Source organism: Leptodactylus fuscus, chromosome 1, assembly GCF_031893055.1.
Source record: "Leptodactylus fuscus isolate aLepFus1 chromosome 1, aLepFus1.hap2, whole genome shotgun sequence".
NCBI classification, from domain to species: Eukaryota; Metazoa; Chordata; class Amphibia; order Anura; family Leptodactylidae; genus Leptodactylus; species Leptodactylus fuscus.
Genome location: NC_134265.1, coordinates 335,092,138 through 335,107,457, shown reverse-complemented (window position 1 = coordinate 335,107,457; position 15,320 = coordinate 335,092,138). Strand labels below are relative to the sequence as shown.

General features: G+C 39.2%; 1 protein-coding gene across 3 annotated transcripts in view; it reads left to right on the top strand.

The window, feature by feature from the left end:
- The window catches only part of FGFRL1 (fibroblast growth factor receptor like 1), a 134,512-nt gene that overhangs the window by 60,479 nt on the left and 58,713 nt on the right, over positions 1–15,320 (top strand). For all 3 annotated transcript variants that reach the window (XM_075261155.1, XM_075261160.1, XM_075261168.1), the window contains exon 3: positions 8,935–9,207. In XM_075261155.1, coding sequence (XP_075117256.1) covers positions 8,935–9,207 — 273 coding nt within the window. The remainder of the gene's footprint in view (positions 1–8,934; positions 9,208–15,320) is intronic.

Sequence of the window (15,320 nt, the reverse complement as noted above, 5' to 3'; positions counted from 1 at the left end):
GTTCTCAGAATCCAAAAATTAAGCTAGTGTGTAGTCTGAGGGTCAGACTGTGTATCTAGTAGAGCGCCTGTGTATCTAGTTTGGAGGTGACGGAGCTATTCTGCATCAGTCTGAACTTTTTTTCACTCTTGCCTCACAGCTGAATTTTGGTCTTCCAATACTCCTTCCCCCCTTACTGACACATATCACTTGTTTGGGCCAGAATGCTGAAGTTGGAGTCAAATTCTATACTCCGATTCCCTGAAAGGTTTGGATATCACACTCCAGGTGTTCCACGAGAGAAACTCAAAAGAAAAAGTGTTCAAGAAGAGAAGAAAAATGAGAACCCCGAGGCCAAATACTAAAAATGAAATGGGTTGCCTGCAGTTGACCTGTGACAGCTCAGCCAGTTAAACTAGTGACCTGTCTAAGTGCATATATGTTGACGCTGGGCCGTTATTCTGTCACATCAGGCAATCTGTTGAGGTCTTCAGAAGGGAAAAGACAGCCAGGGATAGAGTCTGAATGTTTCTGTCTGCACTTCATTATATTTTATCTGGCAGGAACAGATTGACAAAATTCTATCAGCTGAGATGATGTCACAGGTGCGGCCTCAACATGCACCGACGGTCAGTCTTCTGGCTGTTTCCCTGTTACTTGTCAGTACATCTGGACACATTATCAGTAAAATTTTCTACATATTGCTTCGGAAGACCAAATGTATCTTGTTATATGTAAGTGGCAAATCTTTCCGTAAATAAATTTTACAAAAAATAAAAATTTTGACCGGAATTTACGCAATTGCTTGCTTAACTTCTAAACTTGAGTACTTTTTAGTAGAAGTATCCTACTTTCCTTGTTCTTCCTAATTCAAAGCACCTTTTACATCAATAAATATAATTTTACAGTTAAAAAAATTTCATGTGTCCCAAAGATCTTTGCAAACCTATGTCTGGTGTTAGATGGATGCATATTCCAAATTTGGAACAATTTTGTATCTGTCCAGGTAAATGTTCCAATATATTTCTTTCTTGAACAGGTGAGTATGATATTTCCCACCGCTTCAAAAATTTTTGCCTTCCATTGAAATTTTTTGAATTAATGTACGTTTTTTAATAACCAGTTGAGAAAAAAAATCTAAATGATTGAAGTATGTCCATTAAACATCCTGTACAAAAGGATACCTTTCCTCTGGTCCAACCATATAGTACTAATTAATATATATTAATCCAGCCTATCGGCCCATTCACCAAGCGCAACTTCAAAAATCTCCAGTCCGGCTTCTTAGTATAGACCAACTTTTAAGTGCAGCAATTTCGATGGAAATATCCTTGCATACGTACCAAGTCTGATGGACCATACCATAATATGGTCTAGGGTAACAACACAGCCTTGTGCGTGAGCGTTTATGTTATTTTTGTAATCCTTGATTACCTATCGGCACAATGAACAAAGAGACCATTTTTGTGGCTTCGTCTTGAGAACACATCTTGTAGTTTTTGTGCCATAGCGTCAAAGCATTTCTACGGCGATATTTCTACCGGTGTCTTGCTGAGTTTTCATTGGCTGTCCGCGTTCTCATTGTCACATTTGATTTAAGGATCTAATTTTTTGAAAAGTTGTTTTTGTAAATGACTCTCAAGAAGCATGTGGTTCTTACGAGCTATTAAAACTAAGTTAGACGGGACAATTTGCCAAGAAGCCCGGTCAATTCCTCTTGGAAAATAAAAAGAAAAGCAATCTTTATTTTAACAGTGTCTTAAGTTTCACTCTAGGTTCCATAAATATTTGTTGGTGTTCCTTCTTCTAAGACCCTCACGAGGCCCTTGGCAGTAGCATAGGCTATCTACTGAACAGTGAATGTAAATATATTCGTTGGAGATAACCAGAAATTGAAAGGTGCCAAGGGATTGCCGCCAAGGAAATGGATCCTAGTTAAGATTTGAAGAATGTTCCTCTTTTTTTTTTTCTTCATACATTGAGACTTGCCAAGAAGTTATGGTCCAAGAGATCTTAGTGTCAAAAACACAGGTCCTAAATTTTCTAAAATTTGTTCTCCAAACAACATTTTTGAACTATGACTTTGTAGTGGGAAAACACGTTCTCCACCAGCAGCAGTGATGGCACCTAATATTAGAAAAACAGACTTCTTCTAGTGCCATTTTGGATAGTTTTCGAAAAGCCAACTTTTTGCCCATGTGGATTTTGGAGTCTACTTCAATCCCTGGAATACGTTAATAGATTTTGTTTCCTGAAATGTCTACCAAGGGTATTGGCTTAAGATTGGGTATATATAATATCACTGTAATTGGTGGGATGTAGGTATATTTCTAAATACAACGAAGGTCACAAAAAATTGTATTGTTCCTGGCAACCAAACTGACTTAGTATAATTTACATAGATTTATAGATATGGTAGGAAAACCAATATGGGCTATAACTATTTATGAATTAAATGCTTTTTCTAAATTTTAGGATTTATATGCCCACCATTAAAAAATACTTCTCAACTGTCCATCCAGAGTGCCAAAGCCAATAAAAAGTTTAAGGAACATTAGTATGTGGTGGATATCCTTAGAGAAGATGTGTCACAATTTTTTTTCTTTCTAGTCAGTGCTACAATCTGTTGATGTAAATTACTGTGTACAATGTAAGAGGGCGGTAACTCTGTGGCTCCTCGGGGGCGGGCTCAATGTGCTGTATGTTATGAAGTGTTACTGCCCACTTGGCTATTATATCCTCAATGACATCAACACTAAAAGGGCTTATAGCTTCAGAATGGCTGAATAGATTTGGATAGACAAAACACCAAAATGCTCAGGGTGACAGCGCCGATCAGATTTTCAGACCTGCTGACAGTTTCTCTGTAACAGCTAAAAATATTATTAATATTTTAGACTATCTCTTACTGTTATTATTTTTGTTCATGCTCATATGGCATACACTAAAATTTTGTAGTATTTCTGTCTGCCTTTGCTTAGGGATAAAAGAGTAAAAACGACCCCCCCGCCCACCACATCTTTTCCGAAAATGCACACTAAGTGCTGACAAGCAGGAGCTATTCACAACACAAGAATTCTATATAAACAGCCTGCAAGTTATGTACTCATGTTAAATGAGACATGCCGCTTTGATGTCGGAAGTCTTTCTACTGGCGGAAGGCCAGATTATCAAACTTGCGATTTCGACACTGTTCTACGCAGGGGTCTTCTTTGACCTTGTTTACAGGACCCCATAAATAGTTAGTCTACATCCTGATTGGTTGCAGGGACTCTATCTACCTCTCTCTGGTCTCCTATGGAATGATCCATGCCGACCGCTCTCATCATGGTAGACACCTGCCTAGCATGCATAGACAGTGAGACTCTGGGCTTCTCTGAATGGCTTTAGACTTTGATGTACAGCGATGACATTGTTATGGTCATTGTATATGTACACTGTCTCCGGAATTCATTGCAAATATAGAACAAAGATGATCTGAAGATGTTCCCTGCAGATGACGTGCAGCACCCCCGCTGAACTGGAATGTTATATGATCCTAAATTAAGAAGAATTTACAACCACTGTTATTATCCTACCTTGCTAATAGGGCAATTTGGTATCGAGGCACTTCCTAAATGTGGCTACACTGACATGGAGAATGTGGAGACCTCATAAGAGTTGTTGCCTAAGGCAAAGATATAACTCGCTGCTGTATTCCCTCTGTCTCTATCTCATTATTTATCTCATGTCCATTTCTATCCCAATATTTGTCTATCTATCTGTCCATCTATCTATTTCATATCTATCTATCTATCTATCTATCTATCTATCTATCTATCTATCTGTTTCATGTTCTCTATATTGTATTATTTATTTAGTGTATATATCTGTCTCATTATCTATCTATCTATCTATCTATCTATCTATCTATCTCATATCTATCTATCTATCTGTGTCATATCTATCTATCTATCTATCTATCTATCTATCTATCTATCTATCTATCTATCCATCATCTATCTATCTATCTATCTATCTATCTATCTATCTATCTCATTACCTATCTAAGATCTATCTATCTAATATCATCTCATTCTGTCTATCTATCTATCTATCTATCTATCTATCTATCTATCTATCTATCTATCTATCTATCATATCTATCTATCTATCCATATCTATCTATCTATCTATCTATCTATCTATCTCATTCTATCTATCTATCTATCTATCTATCTATCTATCTATCTATCGTCTATCTCATTCTATCTATCTATCCATCTATTATCTATCTATCTATCTATCTATGTCATAACTATCTATCTCATTATCTATCTATCTATCTATCTATCTATCTATCTATGTCATAACTATCTATCTCATTATCTATCTATCTATTTATCTATCTATGTCATAACTATCTATCTCATTATCTATCTATCTATCTATCTATCTATCTATCTATCTATCTATCTATCTATCTTGGTACACACGGTTTTGGTATTTCCGCTTTATAATGACATATAATGTGTAAATGACTACACTTTGAACTGTATTACAGTAAATAGTTTCCTAGGAGCCGTTTCATGACAAGGATGGCAGCCATATGTGAATTTGTCTTCCTAAACGCTCCATCCAGTGCAGGAATGATCTCAGGACTCCCTCCCCAAGATACTATTAAAAGTGGTTCACAGAAAGTTAGGAATGTGGAGAGGGATTTTGTCAGTGCCTTGAGGTGCAAAACACTTCCCACAATGCACATGATGCTGCTGTTTATATGCTGATGTGTGGCAAACAGGGTATTGGGTATTATTATGGTTAATACAAAGCGCAAGTAGAGTTGGTGTGTTGCCCAAGGAACAAATATATTTTAGGCTATTGTCAGGGTTACAGAATGTCTACCAGCATCTGACTAATCGCCGTAAGCACTGACACCGGTACATGTATTAAAATAAATCAGACAACCTATTTAACCCCTGAATGACTGCCTCATAGTCTTTTCACTCAATATTCAAAATGGCTTCCTCTGAGACACAGATAATAAGTCCATAAAATCTTCATTTGCAAAAAAAAAAGTCATGAGCCAAACACCATTATGTTATAATAAGTATATGTATGTATAAATACAGCCTTGGAGGAACGATGAAAGAAAAAACCCTTTAAATTTAACTTTTTAATGGTTCAAAAATCCAAAAAATTGTAGTCTGGTGGTCATCGGGCACATAAGACAGGTTGTATCTCTGTCCAGGAATTGATCTATCAGTAAAATAAGACTTTATTCACAAAACCATGTCAGTTCCTCGACCATGAAAAAGATAAAAATCGGTCCATTTTTAATCCCTATTTTAAATTAAAATTTTCAAATTTGCATCTATTCCATGTTTGTTCATTTTTGACTCCCAAGTGTTGTGTTTTTAACGGACTGGTAAAAAATAAAAAAAACAGATGAGTTTTTTTTTTTTTTGTTTTTTTTTTAACCCAACCCACTGATCCGTTTTTAACATCATAACTCAGATTTCAATATTTCTGTATCCATTAAAAACACACCCATTGATTTTTATGAGATCTGCTTGTCCGTCAAAATGGACAAATATAGAACATGTATTTTTTTTTAAGTACCATAATTTTTTTCTGTTCATCCTAAAAAAAAATAAAAATAAATGACACGTGAATACACTCATTTCCTCTCACTGTTATGTTTTTTAAAAGTATACATTTTTGTTCTTTGGATATGCTGTTTTTGATTCTAGAGACAGCAGTGTATGGAGAATTTTTTTTTTTTTTTTTAAGGCACACTTCTAAATAAAATTTTACATAGATGAAATTTTTTTGAACTACCTAGTCTAGTGCTAAAAATTAAATATGTTTTAATTTTTTTTTTTTTTTTCAAATTTTGCCTAAAAATATTCTATGTCAAGCCAAATAGTAAACCTTGAGTCCATTCGAAAGACATAAACCTAGGAGTTAATAAAATTCTCCCCACAGAAGAAAAAATAAATCAGAAAAAAAAAAATAGCAGCAGTTTGTTGGACTGTGTAGGAATCCGTTGCACATGACCATCGCTATGCTTTGATAAAGGGTTTGTCCTCCGTGTGCCAGTATGGCATCAGACGGTCTTTTCTATGTGTTCAGGGTTTGTGTTTGTATTGGCTGGGATTCCAATTCTGGATGGGGCCCATTATAATCCACAGTAGAATATACATTGAAAGTCGTCCAGCTGTTCGCTAAGACAGGTGGACAACTCATCTCTTTTTCACAGAATTGACCCCGCAGTTGCTTATCCTTTACTGACACCAATACATTGCCACTTTTGTCTCCGGGAGGGGAAGGAGAGTTGAAAAAAAATATTACCGTATGTAGATTTTTGAGCCTTCATATCAGGTTTCGAAAAATTCAGTAGGAAATAAAAAAAAAACACTGAAAAAATTGTGTATTAGCTCAGCTGCTAATTGTAGACTTAATGGTCATGACCCGGCCAAAAATGTTGTGATTTTATTTATTTTTTTTCAACAGTGGGGTCAATTTAGAACAGCTTGGCAAAGAAAAATGTGAAATGACAAGAAATAAAAAAATTCATAACTAAATTTGAGATTTTAAAGAATTGAACATTGTCCAAAAATTAAAGAATTTTTTGTTTCTTTTTGACCATTCACTTTAATTAAAAAAATTAATTATTCAGTCCATCTGAACAGCTAGTCAAAAAAAAAATGGCTTGGCCCCAAATGTGTAACAATTTTTTGAAGGGGTGAAATATTCTGTGTAGCTAGCCATGTGTACATGTGGATATATCATTAAACATACCAGAGCTCGGTGGAGGATGCGTTACTGTGAGTACGTGGAAGAGCTAAGCAGCTGATATATTAAATATATACTGTGATAAGCCGCTGCATTAAATGGCAAATTTTAGAGGGTAATTATGTTGACTTAACCACGACCCGAATGTCAGATTTACTAATCTGTTTATCTCTTTAACACCAATGGGGTAAAATTTTTGAATTTTAATATGCCTCTGCGCTTATATGAAATATTGTTACATGCATATGTACTATGTGTAGCCGGTTTTATAGATGTTTTTGGATTTTTCTTGACTTATCTTTTTTAATTTGACATATATTTAATTCATTTGCTTAAACTAAGCAAATTAGTTTAATCTAAGCAAATTAAAAAAAATTCCATCCTCTTTTAAAGGAGCTTTTCATATTCCAAAAACATAGGTTAATTGCCCTCTTATGAAACTGGCCCAGGGACAGGGGCCGATGTGAATGCTTATGGGGTCTGTGATATATAAGCAGGCAGATCTGTACTTTAAATGTAAAGATAAACTGTTTCTGACCTTCTACCTTTTTAAAGGTGCAAATTCATCATGCATGCTATTCAAAGAGGTTGTTGCTTTCCATTTTGCTAAAAGAGTCCCCAGATTTTAAGTCGAGCCCTGCTAGAATCCTCCTTGATTTCCTGTAGACTTTGGTGGAACTAGAAAGCTTGTTTACTTTTCCTACAGCACCTCCACAGGTGAAATGAAGCATTACACAGTTATTACATGTTGGGTCCTCCAGAGATAAGACACTCTTTTAGCTACTTAGTAAGGATTCTGAGCCCCTTCTGTTAACTCAAAATTTGCTAATAGAGTATTTGTGATCCTCCAATGCCATGTCCACATAAGTCGCTACCCAAAAACTTTTAATTTTGAGGATATTTTTGTCACTACATTGTACAAAATTTGTGTATTGTGGTTGCTACATGGTCCATTAATTCATATGGTAGTCTAGGGCTGGTGAGAGAGTATTTTTGGGAAACACAGGGTTATGGGTTAAATAATGGATGTTAATACCATGAGGAATGGTTATTTTTATATAGTCATCCCACAGGGTTGAGGTTAAGCAAGTTGTTTTAGGAACATGACCTGTTTCATCTGTCGTTGGGCTATTTTGGGTGCAATAATACATTTTCGACATGTATACAGGTACAGTCTTGCTGTAATATCAAATACGGCCCAAGTTATCTTATCTCACTTCAATGCCAGGATAAAGCTAGTGTTGGCTGAACCCCTGCAAATTGTAGGCTGCTGTCCAGTTTTTCTAGATGCAGTGCACTAATCTTTTCTCTTTGACATATGATGAACATAATTCTTGCAAAACCGTAACCAGCCCTGGTCCTAGTCCCACCAAGGTGTTTTTGAGCTTGGCGCTATTTTTGTGTTAATGTATACGGTAGTTTTATTTCCAACTATTTTGCACCGTTCGTTGGGGGACTTGTGCCAGTGGGCATCTGAACGTGAAAAATAGTTAGCAGCCGGAGGGCAGCGATTTAGCAAGCACACGCGGAATTGAAATGTATCACATTGCTATAAAGTGCAGCGTAGGCGCATCACACTATAAAACCACATGAAGATTCCATAATCGCCTTTTTACACTGTGCTGGCTCAGCGCTGACAAATGTAACATTTTTCATACACAAATTCCTGGCACTAAAAAAATTAAATCTTGCCCCATTTTAATCCATTTTCAAAATTTTTGAAAAATTTTTGAAAAATGTTACAATCCATTAATTTATATCTTGACCGTCCTGGATCTGAAGCCAAAATATGGGTAAAAATACACTGGAAGGGCTTCTTGTCTCTTTGCGTGTCTTAATCTTATGACAGGTGAACTGTCTAGAAGGGCAAAAATTAAAGGTCAATGCCATGGAAGTGGTCCTGGGTTGGGCCTGGCACCAGCAACCCAGAATAAAGGAGTCCAGCTCAGGAATTCTTGAGAATCCATACTTGATTTATTGTGTTTAGAAGCGTTCCATGTAACCGGAGGAAGACTCGTAACACTTTGGCTCCCATGCTATTTTTGTCAATTTTTTAGTGTGATCGACCGGGGACCCAACTGGCTTTCATATAATATTATGAAATTAAAATTTTTCTATTATTTTATTTAAAAAAAATTTGTTACATTTTTGACACTCTCTCAATTGTTTTCTTTATAGGTCCCCCACGTATTTCCGACAAAGTGATCCACCGGCAAACAGTACGATTAGGAAGGACCATCAAACTGCTGTGTCCGGTTGAGGGTGATCCCCCACCTCTTACAATGTGGATGAAAGATGGACGTTCAATCCATAGCGGATGGACCAGGTTTAGGACATATGTTCAAGGACTTAAAATTAAAGAAGTGGAGAGCGAGGATGCGGGAAGCTACATTTGCAAGGCCACCAATGGATTTGGAAGCATCAATGTGAATTACACGCTCATCGTAATTGGTATGTACATCCTGATATTTCCTAAATCCACTCATAGTGTATGTAAAATTTTACTTTTTATTTAACATCATTTAAGGGTTTCACATTGAAATCATGTGAATTTGTAGTAAGTTTGTAAAATTACCTAAAGATGCATTAACATCTTTTCTGTCTTCAGTGCTGAAATCCTCCAGCATTCCTTAAAAGGATTCTACCATTAAAACCTTTTTTTGAGGATAAGACATCGGAATAGCCTTTAGAAAGGCTATTCGTCTAGAAAGGCTATTCGTCTCTTACCTTTAGATGTGATCTCCACTGCGCCGTTCCTTAGAAATACCGTTTTTTACCGGTATGAAAATTAGTTCTCTCACATCGATGGGGGCGGGCCCCAGCGCTGAAAATGCGATGGGGGCGACCCACTGCTGCTCGAGAACACGATCCTGCGACGCCTCTATCTTTGGCTAGATCCTCCCCTTCTCTGTCGTCTTCCTCCTGCGTCACCTCTGACGCCTGCGCAGTTGGCTCTGCCAGTGAAACACTAGTAGAGCCGACTGCGTATGCCGTCCGGCGGCCATTTTGGGGAGGCTGCTCTTGCCGGCCGGCATTCGCACTCTGCTCTGCTGGTGTCTCACTGGCAGAGTCAACTGTGCAGGTGTCGGAGTTGACGCAGGAGGAAGACGACAGAGAAGGGGAGGACCCAGACGAAGGTAGAGGCGTCGCAGGATCGTGTTCTCGAGCTGCAGTGGGGATGTCCCCATCGCATTTTCAGCGCTGGAGCCCGCGCCCATCGCTGTGAGAGAATTAATTTGCATACCGGTAAAAAACGGTATTTCTAAGGAATGGCGCGACGGAGATCACATCTAAAGGTAAGAGACGAATAGCCTTTCTAAAGGCTATTCCGACATCTTATCCACGAAAAAAGAGGTTTTGATGGTACAATCCCTTTAATAGAACTTTGCCTTAGAAGCGTAGTGTGAATTATTAAGGAATATTCAGCTAGTGAAACTTCCTTTAAAGGATCTGGGGTTTAGGGTCCCAACCCTATATAAATTATAGCTGCCCAATCCCACCAGTCCAGGAGCCTCAGTGTATTGGGACTTTGTGCCCTATAAAGCCAAGGTGAGCATATATTGCTTCACAGCGCATGCGCCATGTGCGGAGCATGTTGTACCGACCTCTCCTTTACTGGTTGCAATGTTCATGCACCATTGCAGGCTCCCAGGCAGAAGAAAAGTATTGGGCATGTTGAAATCTATCATACACAAGCCTTCTCTCCCCTGACATTACTAAGGAGGCGCTGTATATGTTCATATTAATCAGAGACAGCAGCTGTGATGGATGGACTGACTGGTCAGACATTGGGGCAGGGCCCCTGAGCAAGAAGACATTATAGCCCTTCCTTCCCCCAAAAGATCTATTGACCTATTTTTTGTCCCACCACCACAACAGGCCCAGATCAACCTCAGTCCCTCCGTGGACAGAAGGAGTTTTTTTTAAAACTTTTTCCAGCCATCATCATCTGATCCCTCTTACAGCTTAACATGTACAGTAAATGAAGTAAACCCTACGATAATGGAAGTGAATAATTTTTTCTTACCCTCGGGGCCCTTCAATACAAATTGCCTTGTCATTTGGACCTGAGATAATGATTGTTATTGCCGAGATGTTCAGGCTTTGCTGTCACTCCTTGTGTAGAGCTGTAGATCATTCTAGAACATCATGGCGGGTAATTAGGACTGGCTTACAGAGCTGACTGGTGGAATTTGTAGATGACATAATGCCACCACCGATAGAGCCATTACCTTCTGTAAGCTCATCTACCATTGGCTGACGCCGGTTTCTTGCATGTGTTCTCCTCGGGCTAGTAAATAAAATGTCTTCCAGATTAAATTAGACTCCAGGACACTATTTATAGTTTATCAGTATCAAAAACATATTCTCCTAATGCTCAAAATGACTTCCCCTTTAATGTTTTCAGATGTTTTTGAAAAGTCATAAAAATTAAAGTTCTTCTTTTGCCCACATACGGTATCCATGCTTTCTCCAGATGCCGGGGCTTAGCGCACAGTGGATATAGGATAAGCTAGAAGGATTACGTATATATGCATGGAAATGAATAAACATCCACTTTTTAGCTTCCAAAAATGTCCTTTGCGGAGATTTTTCAGCTAAGCTGCCTGTGTGTACTGCATTTTGTACAAATAAATGTCAGAGATGGGAGTAATCCAGCTTTACAATGTCTGCAGATGTGCAACTTATCAGACCGCAGTCATCAGTTCAGCGCGGGTGCAAGAAAGCGTGTAGCCTGAGGATTGAGGAGTATTTTTGAGTTCTAAAATTTTTTTAATTTGACAAAAATACAGTACAATTCCATTAATATGGCACATGGTTCAGCAGGAGTTCCCGATCATCTGTTGGATCGAGGATCAGAAAAAAAATTATCTGTTAGGCCGGGTTCACATCTGCGCCTCGGCCTCCGTTATGTAGGTTTTCGTTTCCTGGCCGAAACTGGACAGGAGACGGAAACCTGCAGTCAGTTTTCAAACCCATTCATTTGAATGGGTTTGGAAACTGTCCAGACACAAAGTCGGACATGCAGGACTTTGTGTCCGGTTAAAAAAAACGGTTTTGCCGCGGCGAGCACAAAACGCTCACCAGCGTTCATGGCCACACACTGTCTGTTGGGTTTCCGTCTTTTGTCTGCAGAAGACGGAAATCCGACAGACGGAGATCAGGCGCAGATGTGAACGAGCCGTTAGTCTGACGCTTGTCTTCTGTCATGAGCAGGTAAGATGTACTATAAAACAAATGCCATGGGACTCAGGGCATACCATATTTTTCGGACTATAAGACGCACTGGACTATAAGACGCACCCAGGTTTTAGAGGAGAAAAATAGGGAAAAAAAATTTTCAGGCAAAAAATGGTAAAATATTTAATATATGGGAGTTGTAGTTTTGGAACAGCTGCAAGGCCACATTGACAGGTGACCCTGCAGCTGTACGGGGATGTATAGGGCGTTTTTTTTGTGGGGCCAGGTGTACTTTTTAGATATACCATTTTGGGAAATGTTTATTGCTTAGATCACCTTTTATTTAATTCTGAGGCAAAACAGAGAGAAAAACCCGGCAGTTTAGCACTTTTGATTTTGACGTTCACTGTACATAAAAATATTAGTAGACCGGGCATTTTCAGACACAGGGATACCTAATGTGTATGTTTCACAGTAATGTTATACTTTTATATGTATTCTAGGGAAAGGAGGTGAACTTTTATTTATTTTATTTTTTATTATATTTTTTTTAAGTGGTTTTTTTTTTTACTATTTTATTATCCCCCCGCCTAGGGGGCTTGAACCTGCAATCATTTGATTGCAAGTCCCATAGACGGCAATACAAGTGTATTGCCGTCTATGGGAGATTCTATACATTACTATCGCGGAGGGTCATAGACCAGCCGCGATAGTAATATATATCTATGACAGGCCTGGGAGCCTTCATTAGGCTCCCGGCTGTCATCGGAACAGGTCGGCTCCTGCAGCCTCGCCGTGCAGGAGCCGGCCTGCATCACTAAAGGTATGGGGCCGGTGGGGACCGGCCCCGGGGCTAACTTTAAACTGCTGGGACCTGCGGAGGAGGAGCGGATTTGCAGCATGGCTGCGCTACTGCCACCGCTGGTTTTCTTCAGCGGCAGGAGCGTGGCAATCTGCAGGCCCCGGCAGCTAAGACACTCCCCGGCATCTGCTGTAATAGACCGGCGGATGCCGGGGAGTGTCTTAGCTGCCGGGTCCTGCAGATTGTCACGCTCCTGCCGCTGAAGAAAACCAGCGGTGGCAGTAGCGCGGCTATGCTGCAAACCCACTCCTCCACCCACATTCAGACTATAAGACGCACCCTCATTTTCCTCCGAAATTTGGGGGAAAAAAAGTGCGTCTTATAGTCCGAAAAATACGGTAAATCTCCAAATAATTAATAATAAAGCTGCCATCATCTATATTATGGAGACGTAGGCCTGACTAGTCCACTTCATAAGGCACTTTGGGGCTATAAAACAAACAGAGAAGAATATGAGAGTGAAGACACACAATTTGGCGCCACCATCATTGCGGTCCATGTGGTTAATATTAAACATTTATTTCTAGTAACCTTTGCGGGTCAATCTGTAAAAACTGCACAACCATTAACAGAATAAAAGGCAAAATTAATGTGTGTATAACTGTATAAGTAAAAATACCGTCGTATGACCATTGCCAGATTGTGTCTTCACTCTTCTGCAAATTTTTCCTCACCCTCCATAACGTCTCTACCACCTATTGTATAACTGACAACCAGGTACCAAAGGTCCCCAAAATTAGAAACACTGGTCTACTGGTGACAACTTTTTGCATTGGTGCGCAGTCATAATCGTCTTCATGTGTCAAATTTTGTCTTCAAAATTTTCCACTTACTGGAACGATCTCCTCCAAGATAAAAAGATCAAGTTAAATCTCTATAATCTGACATCAACATATCCATCATTTGTAGACTAGAATGTAGAATTTCAGAAGAGAGACAGAAATGCGGTAATGGAGATGGATTTCATAGTTATGTCGCTACTTGTCATCATCACATATGGTCAGACCTAACATTTGGTTTCTGTAGTCTTCCCTTATTGTTTATCATCAAGCCAACCCCTTCCTAACTACCATAGGCCTTCTCTCCATGTTCCACCCATGTGTCGGGCCCATGTTTCTGGTCTGGTATGATCTATGATCAATCAATTCATTTCCATCCTCGCTGTCATTCTTTTCCTTTGAAGTCAGGGGGGCGGGATAGCTGGGACCATCTGATTTCACTAAAGGGATTTAAATGGACACTCAATGACACATTGAATTCATTCTTTTCCGAATTCCTCGTAGAATGTTCCATTCGAAAGTCCCATATTGGATATGTGCAATTGGTGTGGTGTAAATAAAAAAAAAAAATATATACATATAAGAAAAGCTTTCAGCAGGGATGGATTTCTTAATGTATATGCAGTAACATTATTAAACTAGGTGGCGCTAATGAGCCCACTATACATCCCATCGAACAGTGATGGGGCTGTAATAGGTCCTCCCCTCTTGAAGCTGTTTCAGCCATGACATGTGGCACTCTTAGGGGGCATTCACACAGAGTAACGCTGGGCGTGTATCACAGCCATACACGCCGGCGCTACGGCAGGCTGCCGAACACTTCCCAATCACTTCGATGGGAGTGCTCGTAAACGCCGCTGTTACGAGCGCTCCCATTGAAGTGAATGGGAAGTGTTCGGCAGTGTGCCGTAACGCCGGTGTGTACGGCTGTGATACACGTCCGGCGTTACTCTGTGTGAATGCCCCCTAAGAGTGCCACATGTCATGGCTGAAACAGCTTCAAGAGGGGAGGACCTATTACAGCCCCATCACTGTTCGATGGGATGTATAGTGGGCTCATTAGCGCCACCTAGTTTAATAATGTTACTGCATATACATTAAGAAATCCATCCCTGCTGAAAGCTTTTCTTATATGTATATATTATTTTTTTTTATTTACACCACACCAATTGCACATATGCAATTGGTGTGGTGTGGTGTGGTTACTCCGTGTGAATGCCCCCTTAAGTAGTTATGGTGCCCATGATATGGCTATCTGAATATACCCCATAAAGCTTCCTTCACCCCTGTCCCCCATTTGAAATTCCGTTAATGGTACCCAAAGATTACCCCACCATTCTCCCGGCCCTTGTCATAGAAGTAGAAGTCACTTCTTCCACTCATGTTGGCCATTTGAAGTGCCATTTAATCAATAAAATTGCTTCCATAAATTCAGGTACCAAAGGTGAAAGGATCTTTTTAAAGATTTCACTTTCAAAAATTTCAAATCATGGAAGAATCTCTAAAAACAAGTTAAGTAAATCTTTTTGATGATTGTCTCAAGGAGCTTGGAATTGTGAGCCGAGTATGTTTTTGTTGTTTTTTTTAGGAGTCCTTTGCAATTTATTATATTTTTGTAGAACGCCATGAATGGCATATTCTTCTCTGCTCGTTTTATAGCCCCAAAGGAATCATTGCGGAGGCTGCGGCATACACACAAAGTGCCTTATGAAGTTGTCTAGTCAGACCTACGTCTCCACGCT